This window comes from Nylanderia fulva, unplaced genomic scaffold, assembly GCF_048542155.1.
Source record: "Nylanderia fulva isolate GAGA-0341 unplaced genomic scaffold, ASM4854215v1 Scaffold44, whole genome shotgun sequence".
Taxonomy (NCBI): domain Eukaryota; kingdom Metazoa; phylum Arthropoda; class Insecta; order Hymenoptera; family Formicidae; genus Nylanderia; species Nylanderia fulva.
In genome coordinates this window covers 204,664-220,027 of record NW_028190521.1, presented here as the reverse complement: position 1 = coordinate 220,027, position 15,364 = coordinate 204,664, and the positions used below count along the sequence as shown (strand labels likewise).

Here is a 15,364-nt window from a genome sequence, read left to right as displayed (position 1 = left end):
TATAAATATAAATTTAACGTATAAGACGGGCAACAAGAGCCAAATCGCGGATGACAATGCGTTATCCTAACGAAACTAAATAATTTTTCGTTAGAATTAAATACCGGTGCACAAGGCACCAAATTTTATTTCATATTTAAAATCTTGGCCGTGTCCAAGTAAAAATTTGGTGCCTTGTGCACCGGTATTTAATTCTAACGAAAAATTATTTAGTTTCGTTAGGATAACGCATTGTCATCCGCGATTTGGCTCTTGTTGCCCGTCTTATACGTTAAATTTATATTAATTATTATTCAAACCATCTCTTTAAATACAAAAAGAATACCATTTTTAGTCTGGTCGATCATGCAATTTTATTATCGGACGACAGTTTTCATCAAGTAAACATCGCTAAAGTAAAATCGATACTGATGAACAATGGTTTTCCGTCGAATGTGGTTAATAAGTTTGTAAAAAATAGGCTAAGATTACTTGAGACACGAAATAACGACGATCGTAATGTTGACAACGATAATTTAGTTAGTGAAAAATTTGACCGCATTATAAAATTACCGTACGTCAAAGAACTAAGTGAAGACGTTTCGAGATTATTACAATCTATGAGCATGCAAAGCGTTTATTGTATACCGAAAAAATTGAATACACTAATTAAACGTGTCAAAGATCCTTTACCTTTAAAAGAAAAAACAGGAGTAGTATACAAAATTAATTGCGCAAATTGTTCATCCTCATCATACATCGGTCAAACTAAACGACAATTAGGCACACGTATAAAAGAACATTTCAATAACATTAAGGTACACAATAATAATTATTCAGTCATTAGTAATCATAAATTGAATAATGGTCATGATTTTGATTGGTCCGCTCCTGAAATTTTACATCATGAGAAATATGTACGAAAACGAGAAATCGCGGAGATGTTTTTTATCAAAAAATTTGACAACACAATCAATTTACAAAAAGACACAGATAATCTAAATATTGTTTACGAAAAACTAATAAAGGTCGTTTAGTTTGATCAAAGTAATGAGTATATAAAGAACTTGAAACCGACACAATAATATAGTTAATTGTTTCACATTATATCTTGTCACATTCTAAGATCAAAAATTAAATTTTTTATAAAAAAAAAGTTATGTTTTAGGTAGATTTACATATTATTGTGTGGAAATATTTATTGTTTTATTACAGTTACTTTGTTACTTTTTAATTTTTTAATTTTCTAATAATTGTCATTATTATATATTGTAGCACTTGATAAGGGCCGAAACCCATGGCCGAAACGTCGTGAATATTAAATAAAGATCACTTAAATTGCCAGAGTTGGTTGATTAAATTACTACCATTTTTTAATTATCATCTGGTGACTTCATAGTTTTTTACATCTTTAATTTTAAATGATGCGCTGAAGAAGGTTGAAAAAGGCAACCGAAACGTTCGTTTCTTTCTGTCTAATATTTTATGTTATAAATCTTTTTCCACAAATAAATATTAATGAAAGAACTTAATTAGCTCTTATTGCCTTTTATATGTTTATTATAATTTCATATATATAATTAATATATATAATATAAATTGTTAAATAATTTTAAAGTATAGAAAAAAATGTTATTTTCTGATTTTAGAATTTACTTCTAAAATTTATTTAAAGAATAATTGCTAACTTGGAAAATATATTAAATTGTTCCGGAACATTGGTAGACAGATGTATAGAACTTGCTGAATCTCCAAAGCAGAGATATACTGAGATGTGGAAGCTACATCAAATGATAATGTTGCCGCTCCACCAGTAGCAACCTAATATATGATATTTTTATACATGTTAATATTTTTTTAAATTTATTCTTTGTATTTTTTCCTCAAATAGCACATTGATGTATTGATAAGTCAGTGCTATCTTGGGATATAATGACAATATAACTACAATGTAATATATGTAATATTAAAAATGTTACATCTATGAGTGAGAAATTACAACTAACATATACGTTACATGTAACATGTTTAAGTATATAACATTTATATACTGTGTTTGCAGGGCTAATATACAATAATTTAAGTACTCGAAATAAGTGATTAAATACTCGAAATAAGTGATAAATTGGCGTTACTAGTGATAAATTTCTATAAGGGATGAACGTTCGAAAGCAAACAAATGTCAGCAAAGGGCAAAACAAAGGACGTGAAGGAGGGACAAAAGTTGCGAGCGAAAAAAAATTCGCGAGATCAGAAATTGCAGTTCTCTCCCCCCAGACAAAATCTGCGAGGAATACGACGTCCTCCGGCGCCTTTTGTTCGGCACGTAGATTAAAAGAGAGCGAGCAACGCGCGGGAACACATATAGCGATACAAAAGAATACTCTCTTCAGGCTGTATCATTGCGAAACATCGAGGCGTCAGAGCGACACGAGAATCGGCGTTCCGACACACGGTTATCGGTCCTTTATCACAGCATACCACACGCGCGCACGCACACACACTCTCTCTCTCTCTCTCTCTCTTTCACGCAACAGAGGAATACGCACCCGCACGCACGTTAGTCGCTTTGGCAACTGTGCAACAAGCAAAACCTGCGCGCTTCATTAAACGCCTGTCAAACCGGGAACGACTGCGTCATAACACGCGCTTTCCTCGCACGCCGGAAAAGAACTGGTTGTACGCCGCGATCGTGATTTAATTTACGATCGCGCTTTTTGTGCACGTTCCTTGACAAGAACTACTTGATACATATGACACACGGTGCATTATCTGTCTCATATTTTTTATTATTAGTGATAAAATTACAGCATTATGTTTTCTTTTAAATTGAAAAGTTTATAAATATAAAAAATTTCATAATTTTATAGATAATTAATATTTCGAATTCCGTTACTCTTGTCATCTTTTGCACACAATATTTATTAGCAATTTATATATTAAGCAGCATTTTTCTTTTTCATATCCTCTAAACTCTTTCTAACAATATTTTCCCATTGGACGGGTTGATTTTCTGAATACCACCCGATTATTGTGTCCATCATTTCCTTTTGCTTTTCAGTACATCTTTTACATTGTGTTTGAAGAGCTTCGCCAGCAACATCTGAAATCAAAACAGAAAAAGGTGTGTGTGAGAAGAGAGAGAGAGAGAGAGAGAGAGAGAGAGAGAGAAAGAGCAATTTATTTTAATTTATAGTATATAAATATTAAATTCTCTTGTTTCTAATTAATAATTATGTAATAGATGACTAATATTGTTAATAAACACTATAGAGATATTTTGATATATTATACAATAACTTTGAATATAAGATTCACTATACAGAGCCAAACGCGGATGTATGTACGCAAAGTTATTGTTTATTAGAGCCGTATAGTTTCGTTGTTATTTTGATATTATATTCGTCAAGGAAAATAATTGTTTCCATAAATTAACCAAAAAATCTATTGTAAAAAAATATTATAATACTCTGTATGTATATATTGATATACCTCTAAAAAATTTTGCATCTGATGTGATACATGGTCCAGTGTCCATATAACAATTATAATATTGGAGCCGCAGTTTTTCATTACTGAGGATATTCTTTACGTCGATGTCATCGTACTGATCGGTATAAAGCTCTTCTGCGAGAACGCACAACAATGCAATACCAATGAGCGACACGATGCAGTTTAGCCGAATCATTTTTCGTTTACACTATCTCGTGAAAAAGATACTGAATGATCGATTCGTATGTACATTCTATTTATACAGATCGATCAAAACAAAAAATTGTTGAAATTATGTGCAAGATAATGATAGTGCATTAATAAGCCAATTTAATTTAATTGCGGTTGCGTGTCTTTAATGTAAATATTAAAAAAAAACTTAGCAGTATATATATGTTATGTAATTACTATTCTTCGGAAAACGACATAATTTTTTCATTGAAATACAAACAACAGAGACTGTACTTAAAGAAACTATATAAAAACATTCTATTTTGCATTACAATTTAACATGTGCATGCACATGAAAAAAATGTTGAATCAATTAAACGTAGACGTCACGGACTGCCACAAACATATATGCAGTTGATTCGTCAATATTTCAAATTTTTCAATATTTTAATTTATAAAACAAAAGCGTGACGTCTTGATTTGATAATAATAATGTCATAGAATTAACAAAATAAAATTTAAATATTTTGATATTGTCTTTGTTAATTGATTAGTCGCTAGTAAGAGAATTAAATTAAATTAAAATAAAATTTAACTGCATCGATGTTGTTAACTCAACAGTATTTTTTTCCCATTCTATAATATTCTTAATAAATTCTTTCTGTATAATCAGCTAAAATTTGTATGCAAATATAGAAACAACCCGCATAATATTTTATATTTCACATACACAGCAGATACATAATAAAATTTGAAATGTTGCTACATAGCAGATGCATATAGCAATATACATATAAATTATATATTAGATACATGTTTAATACCGATAAATATCCGCGTTAAGATACTTAATTTACGTTACATATCTGAGACATATGATAATATGTATTCGATACGTGAAAAATACGTAAATTTTATGTATTTAAGATTATAATTATATTAAATTTTAATTCGCACATATACTAAATATCCTAAAATTACAAATAAATTATACTAAAATCATAAATAAATTACTAAAGTATTAATAAATAATTAATTTTTAATTAATTTATAAAATATTATGAATAATTTTTTCTAAATTATTTGAATACAATTTGAATTTGAACTAGATATAAGAATAGTAAAATAAAATTAAGTGATGTATTATGATAAAAGAGTACATATAAAATAGTGATTATTTTTATTCACTTTATAGTTATATTACTATAATTTTTTACTATTTTTAATTATTATAATTAAAATTTCGCTCATAAATCGGTATTATTCTCTCGATTTTTATATCTAAAAATATATGAAATATGTGTATAATAGTTATAAAAAATGTCATGAGGTCGCCTCTATATAAAAAATTTATGATAAATAAGGAAAAAAAATATATAATATGTATATATTTGATTCTTTTATCAGAAAAATATCGCGCTACTTTGCTTTTTGTTTTCTGTCTTTAAAGTTTTAAATTTTATTTTACATTTCAAAAAGAGCAAATTTAAAATGACAAATGGGATTTTGAAAAGCAATAATTATTTTGTATTTACAACATGAGTATCAAGATGTTCTATTTTTCTGTGACTAATGTCAATCTATGGTTTTTTAATTTGGAAGTTAAGATGAGAGTTATATTATAAGTTTCTTGAATTTCGGTTATATTGTTTGAAGAAGTGTTATATGTAATAAAAAATTTTAATAATAGAAATCGCGAGACCTAGGACATATTAGAGGAGAATTGACTTAATACGGATCACATCGTACTGGCTTAACCAACGTTTCACTATGTTTTAACTAATTATGACTGAAGAGACGCAAGTAAGCGTCGAAACGTCTCATTGTATCATTGTAAAGTAGATTTATACGATTTGATGTAAAGTTTGGAAATATATATGTTCGACATCAATTCACATAGCTCGTAATAGGCTCACGTTGTTTTATTATCTCTATTTTAATAATTATTTTAATATACTTTATTGTGAGATGATGAAATTCTAAGTCACGATATCTTGATTAGCTATACGCCGGATGTTATATAAGTTAAACATGCTGTAACAATTAAACCTTATTAATTTGTTTTTCTTTTTTTTTATAGCGAAAGAATTTACAGATTTTTTAAAATTTTAAGTTTCAATGTAAACCTATTGATTTTATTAATATTACACAATATCTATACTGAATTTACAATATTCCATTAAACTGTTAATTATATGATAATGATTGTATATTACATAATAATAAGATAATACGATAATAAGAGATAATGAGAGAGGAAAATATAAATACTGTCATCAAGATATGAAACAAAACATCGCTTATAGCTTATATTGATTGATATAATAATTTCATAGAAATCAATTAGAAATGTGTCAATTCTAATAAAAATATTCTTATTTGGAAATTATGTCTTATCTTTTCAAATTATATCTCTTTTTATTATTTATACAAAGATCTTCATTTTTTATACAAAGTACATTTTTTTATATAAGTACAATATATATTTAAAGCTATAATATTTTAAGGCTCAGCAGAGAAATGACAAGTTAATTGCATTGAAAACTATAGAATCTTTTAATTCCAAAAGAAAACTAAAATTTACTTTTACGTCGAGTATAACAAATTTTTTCTAATATATATTAAATATACAAGTAATAATTAAATATATATAATTTATAATATACAAATATTCTAAAAATATTAAATATTTTAAGATGTGACTTAAGTTAATATTTAGATATTGTTTTGAGAATTACAGCAACATCCGATGTATTATATTTTGTCATTATTTTGTATACACATAACGTGCATTTCGAATCTACAGAAATCTACAGAAATAACGTCGATTTTGTTATCAATCCATTTTAATATTACCAAGGATTAAAGCTTTTAAATTAAAACACGTAAATAAAAATAAAAATGAAATAAAACAAAAAATAATTAAATTTAAATAAATGATATAAATAGATTTTGTTATTACATATTATTCATAATTTGTTTATTGTCACATTTGTATTATACACAACTGTATTATTAAGTAGGTTACAGAGAGAAAATACTAAATCATAAAAATGTAAATATAGTAATAAGAACTTAGTATAAAAATATAATTAGCCATTTAATGCATAAATCAAACGCTAAAAAAAGTACTTTTTTAGAAAATTTAGCACCCACAAAATGTATACATTTTTATAAGTTTTTATATAATGTATATTATGAATTTTCATTTAATGTATTATACATTTAAATTATAAAAATTTAATATGTTTATATGCATATTCCCATACAGCAAAGAATTTTCTATGAATGTGCTATAAACATTATATAAATATCCTAATATTCCATGGGTCATTCAAAATATTCTATAGAAGTTCTATGAATATTTCATGGAATTTTGTCAATTCGGAATGTGTATATAATATTCCTGAAATATTCTAACAAATGTAGTATATTTAGAAAATGCGTGGAATGTTTTATAAATATTCTGATAAATATAGAATATTTAGAATATTTATAGAACATTCTGCAAATATTTTTAAAATATTTATAGTATGTGCTATGAATATTTGGAAAAATTTTTTAGAACTTGTTATGAATATTTTGATAATATTCTACTAACATTCCGATGAACATAAATATTCAGAATATAAATGGAATATTTTTTAGATATTAATGGAATATTGCTGGAACATTCTAGACACATTTTAGAAAAATATAGAAAACCTTCTGAATGTTCTATAAATATTTGAAGAATATTCTTGGAACATTCTATTAATATTGTGGAAAACAATAAAGTTTCTACAATATTAATAGAATGTTCCAAGAATATTCATCAAATATTTATAGAACAATCAGAAGGTTTTCTATATTTTTCTAAAATGTGTATAAAATGTTCCAGCAATATTTCATTAATATCTAAAAATATATTCTATTTATATTCTGAATATTCATGTTCATCGGAATGTTTGTATACTATCAAAAAAAGATAAAAATACATCACTGCGAAAAAAGTTAGCATCATGGTCCATTAAGGAAAATATTACTCAAAATAGTTAATACTATCAAAATATTCATAGTAAATTTTAGAAAATTTTTCAAAATGTTTATAGCACATACTATAAATATTTTACAAATATTTGCAGAATGTTCTACGAATATTCTAAATATTCCACATTTATCAGAATATTTATAAAACATTCCACGCATTTTCCAAATGTACTACATTTATTAGAATATTTCGGGAATATTATATACACATTCCGAATTGACAAAATTCCATGAAATATTCATAGAACTTCTATAGAATATTCTGAATGACCCATGGAATATTAGGATACTTATTCAATGTTTATAGCACATTCACAGATAATTCTGTGCTGTATATATGCTGTATATAGAAATCAACATTAATATATAAAAATATTTAGAAGTAAATATAATTGTTTCAATGGAGTATCTATACACAGGCAAATATAATATATCTATACAGGCGAAAAAATGTCATTGGTCATTCGTAAAAATTTTCTGAAAGTTTTTCAATATTTAAGAAATTTTCTTTAAAGTTTTTATGCTTTATGAGAATAATTATTAATTATTAATATATCTTTTTTACTTCACTTTTAACTTTTCAAAATAAGTTGAATGGATATCAATCAGTTGAAATAGTTAAATGATATTATTTCTGCCCACCAAATTTTCTGCGCACATATATTGCTAGTTAATTGTTTTTACTGTTGCGCATGTGCGACTCAGTCTCGCGCGCATTCTGTCCAGCCATCGCGCCCATCGCGTGTCGCGTGTGCATCAAGAATCAAGAGCCGTACGTATATTGTTCAGTGAGCAAGTCTGAATGTGTTTCTGTCCCGTTTTGTTCTGATTTCCTCTTTGGGAGGCTAAGACTGCATAGGAATCTGCTACCACACCACTGTTTTGGTCAATATAAACAGGCTTTGAGCTTGCCAGTGTTAATAATCTCGAAGGAAGAAGGAAGGAAAGTATGTATAATCGTTCGTAAAAAATCTATTATCTACGTTAATTTTATGAGTACCAAGTAATTTTTAGAAATATGGTTTATTGTAGATAATTTCATGATAATTTTTAATATTTTTAGATATAAATTATAGATTTAAATTTATTTCTAAATATAAATTCGTAAGACCTATAATTTAAGAGGTTATACACAAGTCACAGCACGTGTTTATTATATTATCAGTATATGGAAATAGAAAGTATAATTATAAAATACTATGGATATAAATTCATAAAAAAATAATTTGATAAGTTTGATTAGGTTATAAATTGCAGTACGTTTAATTATTGTGTTAATTTTGCAGATGTTAATCATAATATATATAATTGTAATTTGTAATATACATATATAATAGAAATGTTGCTTCTAATATATTAAAATTTTATAAAATTATATATATCGAATATATTATTAAAGAAAATTAATGTTTAGGTTTGTTTTTAATTTTTGTTTCAGGTACTTACTATTATAAGACGTACATAAATAAAATATTCGTTAATGTACAAATGTGATATAATTAATAAAATATCTATAAAATAATATTTAAATTTTTCTTGCGAATTTATGATGAATTTCTAATTAATTGGTATAAATTAACATAAATTTGTACAATTTCAATTAATATTTATCTATAAAATGCCAAAAATTAAGAGTAAAAGACATTTTAATCGAAAAATAAACGATAATATAAAAGCGTCGATGGCTTTAATTGAGTTACAAAGCCATATCAACATAATTGAATCGACCGAAATTACTTGTTCAAGTAATAAAATAATAAGTATCGATGAAGACGCGAGTACACAAATTAGCACAAGTCCTGATTTTCAGTTAATCAATGTATCATCAAGTGAAGAAATTCACGAAAATGTCGCTGAATCAAATATTTATGTCAACAATATCGAAGAAAATTTTCTAAATAATACATCTCTTTTAAATAATTTTATGGTATCCTTATATAGCGTTGATAATGACGAAGACATAATAAATTGTAATAATGATTTATCCACTTGCGCAAAAAAAAAAGATAAAAATACATCACTGCGAAAAAAGTTAGCATCATGGTCCATTAAGGAAAATATTACTCAAAATAGTTTTAAAAAACTTTTAGAAATTCTTCGAAATGAAAATGATTTGACTTCATTTCATAATTTACCAAAAGATCCGAGAACAATGTTATCTACTCCAAGCAATCTTACTTCTGTAAAAATGAGCACTGGTTCTTTTTATTACTTTGGAATTGCTCAGTCTATTAATATATTAATTAATCAATGTAATGCATTCCTTCCTAATTATACATCTTTTGAATTAGCCGTAAATATAGATGGTTTGCCTATTAGTAAAAGCAGTTCAACTTGTTTATGGCCAATATTAGTTCAAATAAAGTCAATTGAAGTTTTGAAAAAATATGTCTTAATGGTAGCTCTATATCATGGTAATGGTAAACCGAAAAACCCGAATAAATATTTAGAAGAATTTGTAAATGAAGCAATTTACTTGATTACAAATGGAATTTTTATCAACAATCAAAAATACGATTTTAAAATAAAAGTTATAATATGTGATGCGCCCGCTAAATCTTATATTTTAAATGTAAAAAACCATACTGGTTATCATAGCTGCACTAAATGCAAAGTGGAAGGTTATTTCGTTAATAATGTGTTGTGTTTTCCACAGACAAATTTTATAAAGAGAACAGATACTGAATTTAGACAACAATATGATGAAGATTATCACAAAGGGATAACCATTTTGACGAATTTGCCTCATTTTCATATGATTAAAGACGTTATACTAGATTACATGCATCTTATTTGTTTAGGAGTGATGAAAAGATTGATTACACATAAAAAATATGGTTGGGTGTTGGGTAAACCACCATATAAGCTTTCACATAGACAAGTAGAATCGATTTCAAATAAAATCAAAAGCTTAAATAAATATATCCCAATTGAATTTCCACGTAAAGGTAGATCGCTTGAAGAATGTCCTCGTTTTAAGGCAACGGAATTTAAACTCATATTATTATATACAGGACCCATAATTCTAAAACAATTTCTTCCAAAAAATAATTATTATCATTTCTTGACATTACACGTTGCTACTCTAATAATGTGTAGTAATGAATTCTGCAAAAAAATAGATATGATAAATTATGCAAAAGATCTAATAAAATGCTTTGTTGAAACAAGTATTAATATTTATGGTCAAGATTTTGTTTCTTATAACGTACATAATTTGTTACATATACATGAAGATGTCATACGATTTGGTAATTTAAATGAATTTTCAGCTTTTCCGTTCGAGAATTATATGATGCAATTAAAAAAAATGATCAGAAAAAAAGAAAAACCACTTGAACAAATAATACGTCGTGTTTCCGAATATAATAATATTCCAAGATTAGAAAATCACTTTGAAAATAATATTATTGCCAAAGAACATTATAACGGACCTTTATTACCAAATTGTTTAGGTCAATATAAAGTATTAAAATTAAAATCTTGTACTTATAAATTAAACACTGCTGATTGTTATGTACAAATGTTGGATAATGAAATTGTTCAAATATGCAACATAACTTACTGTAATAATATTATTTGTATTATTGGGCAAACATTTCTTGAGAAAAAATCATTTTTTATAAAACCCTGTGACTCTGCAATTCTAGGTATTTATATTGTACATCTTGACAAACTTAGTAGTTTAAAAATATATTCATTATTAGAAATTAAATGCAAAGCAATGTTGTTGCCATATAAAGATAATAATGCAGTAATTTTTCCTTTGTTACACATGTAAATAAAATTTTAATATTTTTTATACTGTTTTGTAATAAATTCCCTCAAAGTGTAAAAACATTATTATTTTTAAATAATTAATTAATTATTAAAATTTTCTATCAGTTATCACATTAAAGTTCTATTAATTTCTGATTAGTGCTAAATAATGGTGTGATAGTAACGATTTAATGATTGCTGTTACTATTTTAATGATTGCTGTTACGTAGTGCTTATCAGAATGTTGCTAAAATATTGACATTTTAAAGTATTAAATGTTTTATTATTAATTTGATTGCAAATCTAAAAAGAGATTTTAATTTATTATCTATCTATTTTTAAATATTCAATTTTAATTGATTCTTCTATCGCAGTCTTTATTTAAATAACTGACAGTTTATATATGTATGTATATATTGCATTTTTATGCATATATATTGCATTTTTTAAATCCAACATTAAATAATTTTATGACATAAAATACGTAAAATAAAATAATAAAATATTAAATAATTTAATATTAAATAAAATACGTTCAATATAACCAGAATGAGAAGACAATGAACTCGTGCAATCCGTGCACGTTTAAATTTCTCTACTCGGTGCTGTATCATCTTTTGATTTCAACGAAGTACCGACATTGAGTTGATTAAGTTGCATCATTGTGTCCAGCTTTTGATATGCAATATTGCAACTAGACCTATCTTACTGTGATGGTGCGAGGATATAATACGAGCAAAAAGTATATATACGTATATAACTAAACTTCATTATGTCTAAACAAGCTATTTGCATTTTTCAGAAATATGGAATGGTGTATTTGCCATTTTCAAATAGATGACTCTGTAGAAGTTGTCCCAAATAATTGGATAACTGGTAAAAATCTATGTGTGTGGCCATTAACAACAAAACCATCTAAACTATTAGAGCTCATTAAAAGAAAAGAGATTCCTAAAGATGATTGGAAAACAATGAATATTAAAATTTTAGGACGAAATAGTAAATATTATACGTATATATTTAATATATTTAAATACTTTAATATATTTAAATTGCAATTTCTTATGGTTATTTTTAAGAATTTGTATATAATTTTTTATAATTTAAATGGTAGTACGTAAAACAGAATAAATGTAATAATAAAGTTGAAACAATTGCAACAGATCTTGTATAATTTGTTATGGAAAAAGATAATTTAAAATATAATTAATAGATAAATTTACGTTTTGTCTATATTTTTTATAACTTGGCTTTTCATTTATTTGTTAAAAATTGTTCAATTTATTAAATATAGCAAGTAGAACTTTATATATATATATATATATATATAAGATTTTTTAAATGAAATATTTTTATCAAGTAACTATAATTTAACAGCAATATTTTTTTCTAGACGATTATAAAATTGCTCAAAGAAAATGCAAAACTGCATTGGATAGAGATAATCTCTCATCATTATCTGAATCTGCTGAATATGGAAAAGGATGTCGTGTACCGAAACGTAAAAGACAGTACAGTGATACATACACAGATACCGATACGGAAAGCGATGAGTGTGGCGAAAAGGATTTGTCCATTAATTTTCCGACATATAAAGCAGATAAGACTGGTATTTCATCAAATTCGAACAATAATGTTGGCCAAGTCAGTGAGAGCAATAAAAAGCAAAATTCAGACAATATTTTAACTGAGATCCGTACTAATAAATCGAATAATAATGTTTACCAAATCGGCGAAAGTAAGAAGCAAAATTCTGATAATATTTTAGCTGAGATCCATACTAATTTTCAAAAACACGCAATTGAAATGAAAGGTAATATGTATGGAGAAAATATATGTTTTATGTGTGGAAAAAATGCCTTAGTATAATATTGCTATAATATGCATACTTTCTAATTCACTTGCAAATCGTAAAATATGTTAAGGCTGTTTTGTGTTCATTATATGTATATATATTTTGAATTTTTCAGAATTTCAACGCCAAGTTCTACGACACTTACATAGCATTAATGGCCGCATGGGAGAATTAAATGAGCACGTAGAATCATTAAAACAATCTAATTTTCTCGTTGATCAAGAAAATACTAATCAAAATATTACAAATGAAGTATCATTACAATACATAGAAAATTTGCCAGTAAAATCAAAAATGGAGCTTCAAGAAATTGAGAGAACTTTACAAGATAAAGGAATATTCCATGATGTGGTAAAATGATCGTTATATTACTAAAATTATACCATAATTATATAAATAAATATAATAATATATATAAATATAATAATTATAATAATATAAATATAATAATAATATAAGGAAAATATAATAATAATAGTATATAAATATAAATAAGTATATTTTATACAATAATTTTTGAGGCTACAGAATTGTCGAAAATGGGCGGTAGTAATTTACGAATTATTGTCAAGAAATTGATGTGCCGAATTTTAACACCGGAAATTGGAAGAGAATACAGCTGGGAGGGGCACAAGGGGAACCTAATTTTTAAGGATTTACTTCTGGCAAAATTAGTCCTTAGTAAGTAATACAAATATAATTTTAATTTCTTTATGATATGTTTAGGAAAGTTATATTTTATTTTTTGTTTTAAAGTAATTAATACATAATTAATACATTGGGAATTCACACCAGATTCAACATTTTATTGAAATTTATTTGTTTAGAAATGTTTAAATTGCAGTAAAAAAAAGTTTTAAAGAAATTTGCTAGTATTTAAAAAAAACAATCAAAATATAAGATTCCTTATCATTTCAGAATCCGTAAGACTTACTACACGGAAAAGTCCTGTAATTATAACAGATGATGAAATTATAAACATCGTTAAAACTTGGTTGGTAAAAGCCAAATTAAAAACAAAACCAACACAGCAAAATAAAGCCAATCGTTCGTGTAATAGCGAACATTAAAAATGTTAAAAGTTTCTTGAAGAACTACTACTCTAAAGTACAAATTTAATAACCGTGATAGTTTTTGTGCAAAAAACAAGTATAATTTATTTTATGTTTTTAAATATAATGTACTTCAGTAAGATTTTATCAATAATTATTATAATTAATTTTATTTTGCTTTAAAAATACGAATATTTTAAGTTTAATTCAAAAACTTATGGTAAAACTCTTAAAGTATATTATTGACATGTAAGGGAGAATTGAAGATATATATGTTTTTTTTATTAATTTTTTTTCTTTTAATTTTAAAGGAAAACAATTCACGTCTTTCTTTTAAATTGATAATAATAATGATAGTCTTTATTTAAGATAAAAAATTGAAGAAATGTTTTTTATTTAAGTATAAAATTAATTCTGACATGTATGAGAGAACAATTATTACCAGTAAAATTTTTTAAATAATGTAATAGTAATATATCAATATTATTTACTTAAATATATATATATATATATTTCAAAAGAAAAAAGAAATACTCGTATATATATCGAAGATCTCAACTAAAATATATGTGTAAGCTTTATTTTAAAAAATATATTAATATTAAGAGAGAGAATTATATAGTTTTAAATAAATGTGTATAGATATATATATATAATCTTAAAACTTCAGTTATTAAATTTTACGTACCCCTTTTCTCTCTGTACTTCAATAATATTTATAAATTATAATAATATTTATAAATACAGCATAGAATATCCTATAAATATTTTTTAGAATATTCATGAATAATCTGTAATTATTCTTAGAATGTACATAGAACGTTTACTGTCTCGCATTGAATATTTTATAAATATTATCGAATAATTTATAAATGTCCTGTGAATATTCCTGAATATATTAAGAAAAATATCTATATTCCCAGAATATTTTAAAAATATTTGCGAATATCTTATAAACGTTCTATAAATATACATAGAATATGAGGTTCCGTTTCGAATGTTTCTACAAATATCTATAAATGTTGTA

At 25.5% G+C, this 15,364-nt stretch overlaps 2 protein-coding genes across 4 annotated transcripts; one reads left to right on the top strand and one right to left on the bottom strand.

Moving 5' to 3' along the window:
* Positions 1 to 2,747: 2,747 nt before the first annotated feature.
* Positions 2,748 to 3,716, bottom strand: LOC114934149 (ejaculatory bulb-specific protein 3-like). Its single transcript, XM_029306801.2, has 2 exons — positions 3,472 to 3,716; positions 2,748 to 3,082 (listed from the first exon to the last, which is right to left on the bottom strand). Exons 1-2 carry the CDS (start codon positions 3,665 to 3,667, stop codon positions 2,919 to 2,921), a joined length of 360 nt encoding a protein of 119 aa, XP_029162634.1. The 5' UTR covers positions 3,668 to 3,716; the 3' UTR covers positions 2,748 to 2,918.
* A 4,654-nt stretch (positions 3,717 to 8,370) lies between these two features.
* Positions 8,371 to 14,630, top strand: LOC114934148 (uncharacterized). Of its 3 annotated transcripts, none has more exons than XM_029306800.2 (6): positions 8,371 to 8,618; positions 12,233 to 12,429; positions 12,824 to 13,039; positions 13,401 to 13,636; positions 13,807 to 13,966; positions 14,204 to 14,630. In XM_029306800.2, exons 2-6 carry the CDS (start codon positions 12,237 to 12,239, stop codon positions 14,353 to 14,355), a joined length of 957 nt encoding a protein of 318 aa, XP_029162633.2. In that variant the 5' UTR covers positions 8,371 to 8,618; positions 12,233 to 12,236; the 3' UTR covers positions 14,356 to 14,630. The 3 variants fall into 3 exon arrangements, with proteins under 3 accessions (XP_029162633.2, XP_029162631.2, XP_029162632.2); XM_029306798.2 differs by having other exon boundaries at positions 12,824 to 13,243; positions 14,204 to 14,629; XM_029306799.2 differs by lacking the exon at positions 8,371 to 8,618 and adding an exon at positions 11,762 to 12,146 and having other exon boundaries at positions 12,824 to 13,243; positions 14,204 to 14,629.
* Positions 14,631 to 15,364: the final 734 nt, after the last annotated feature.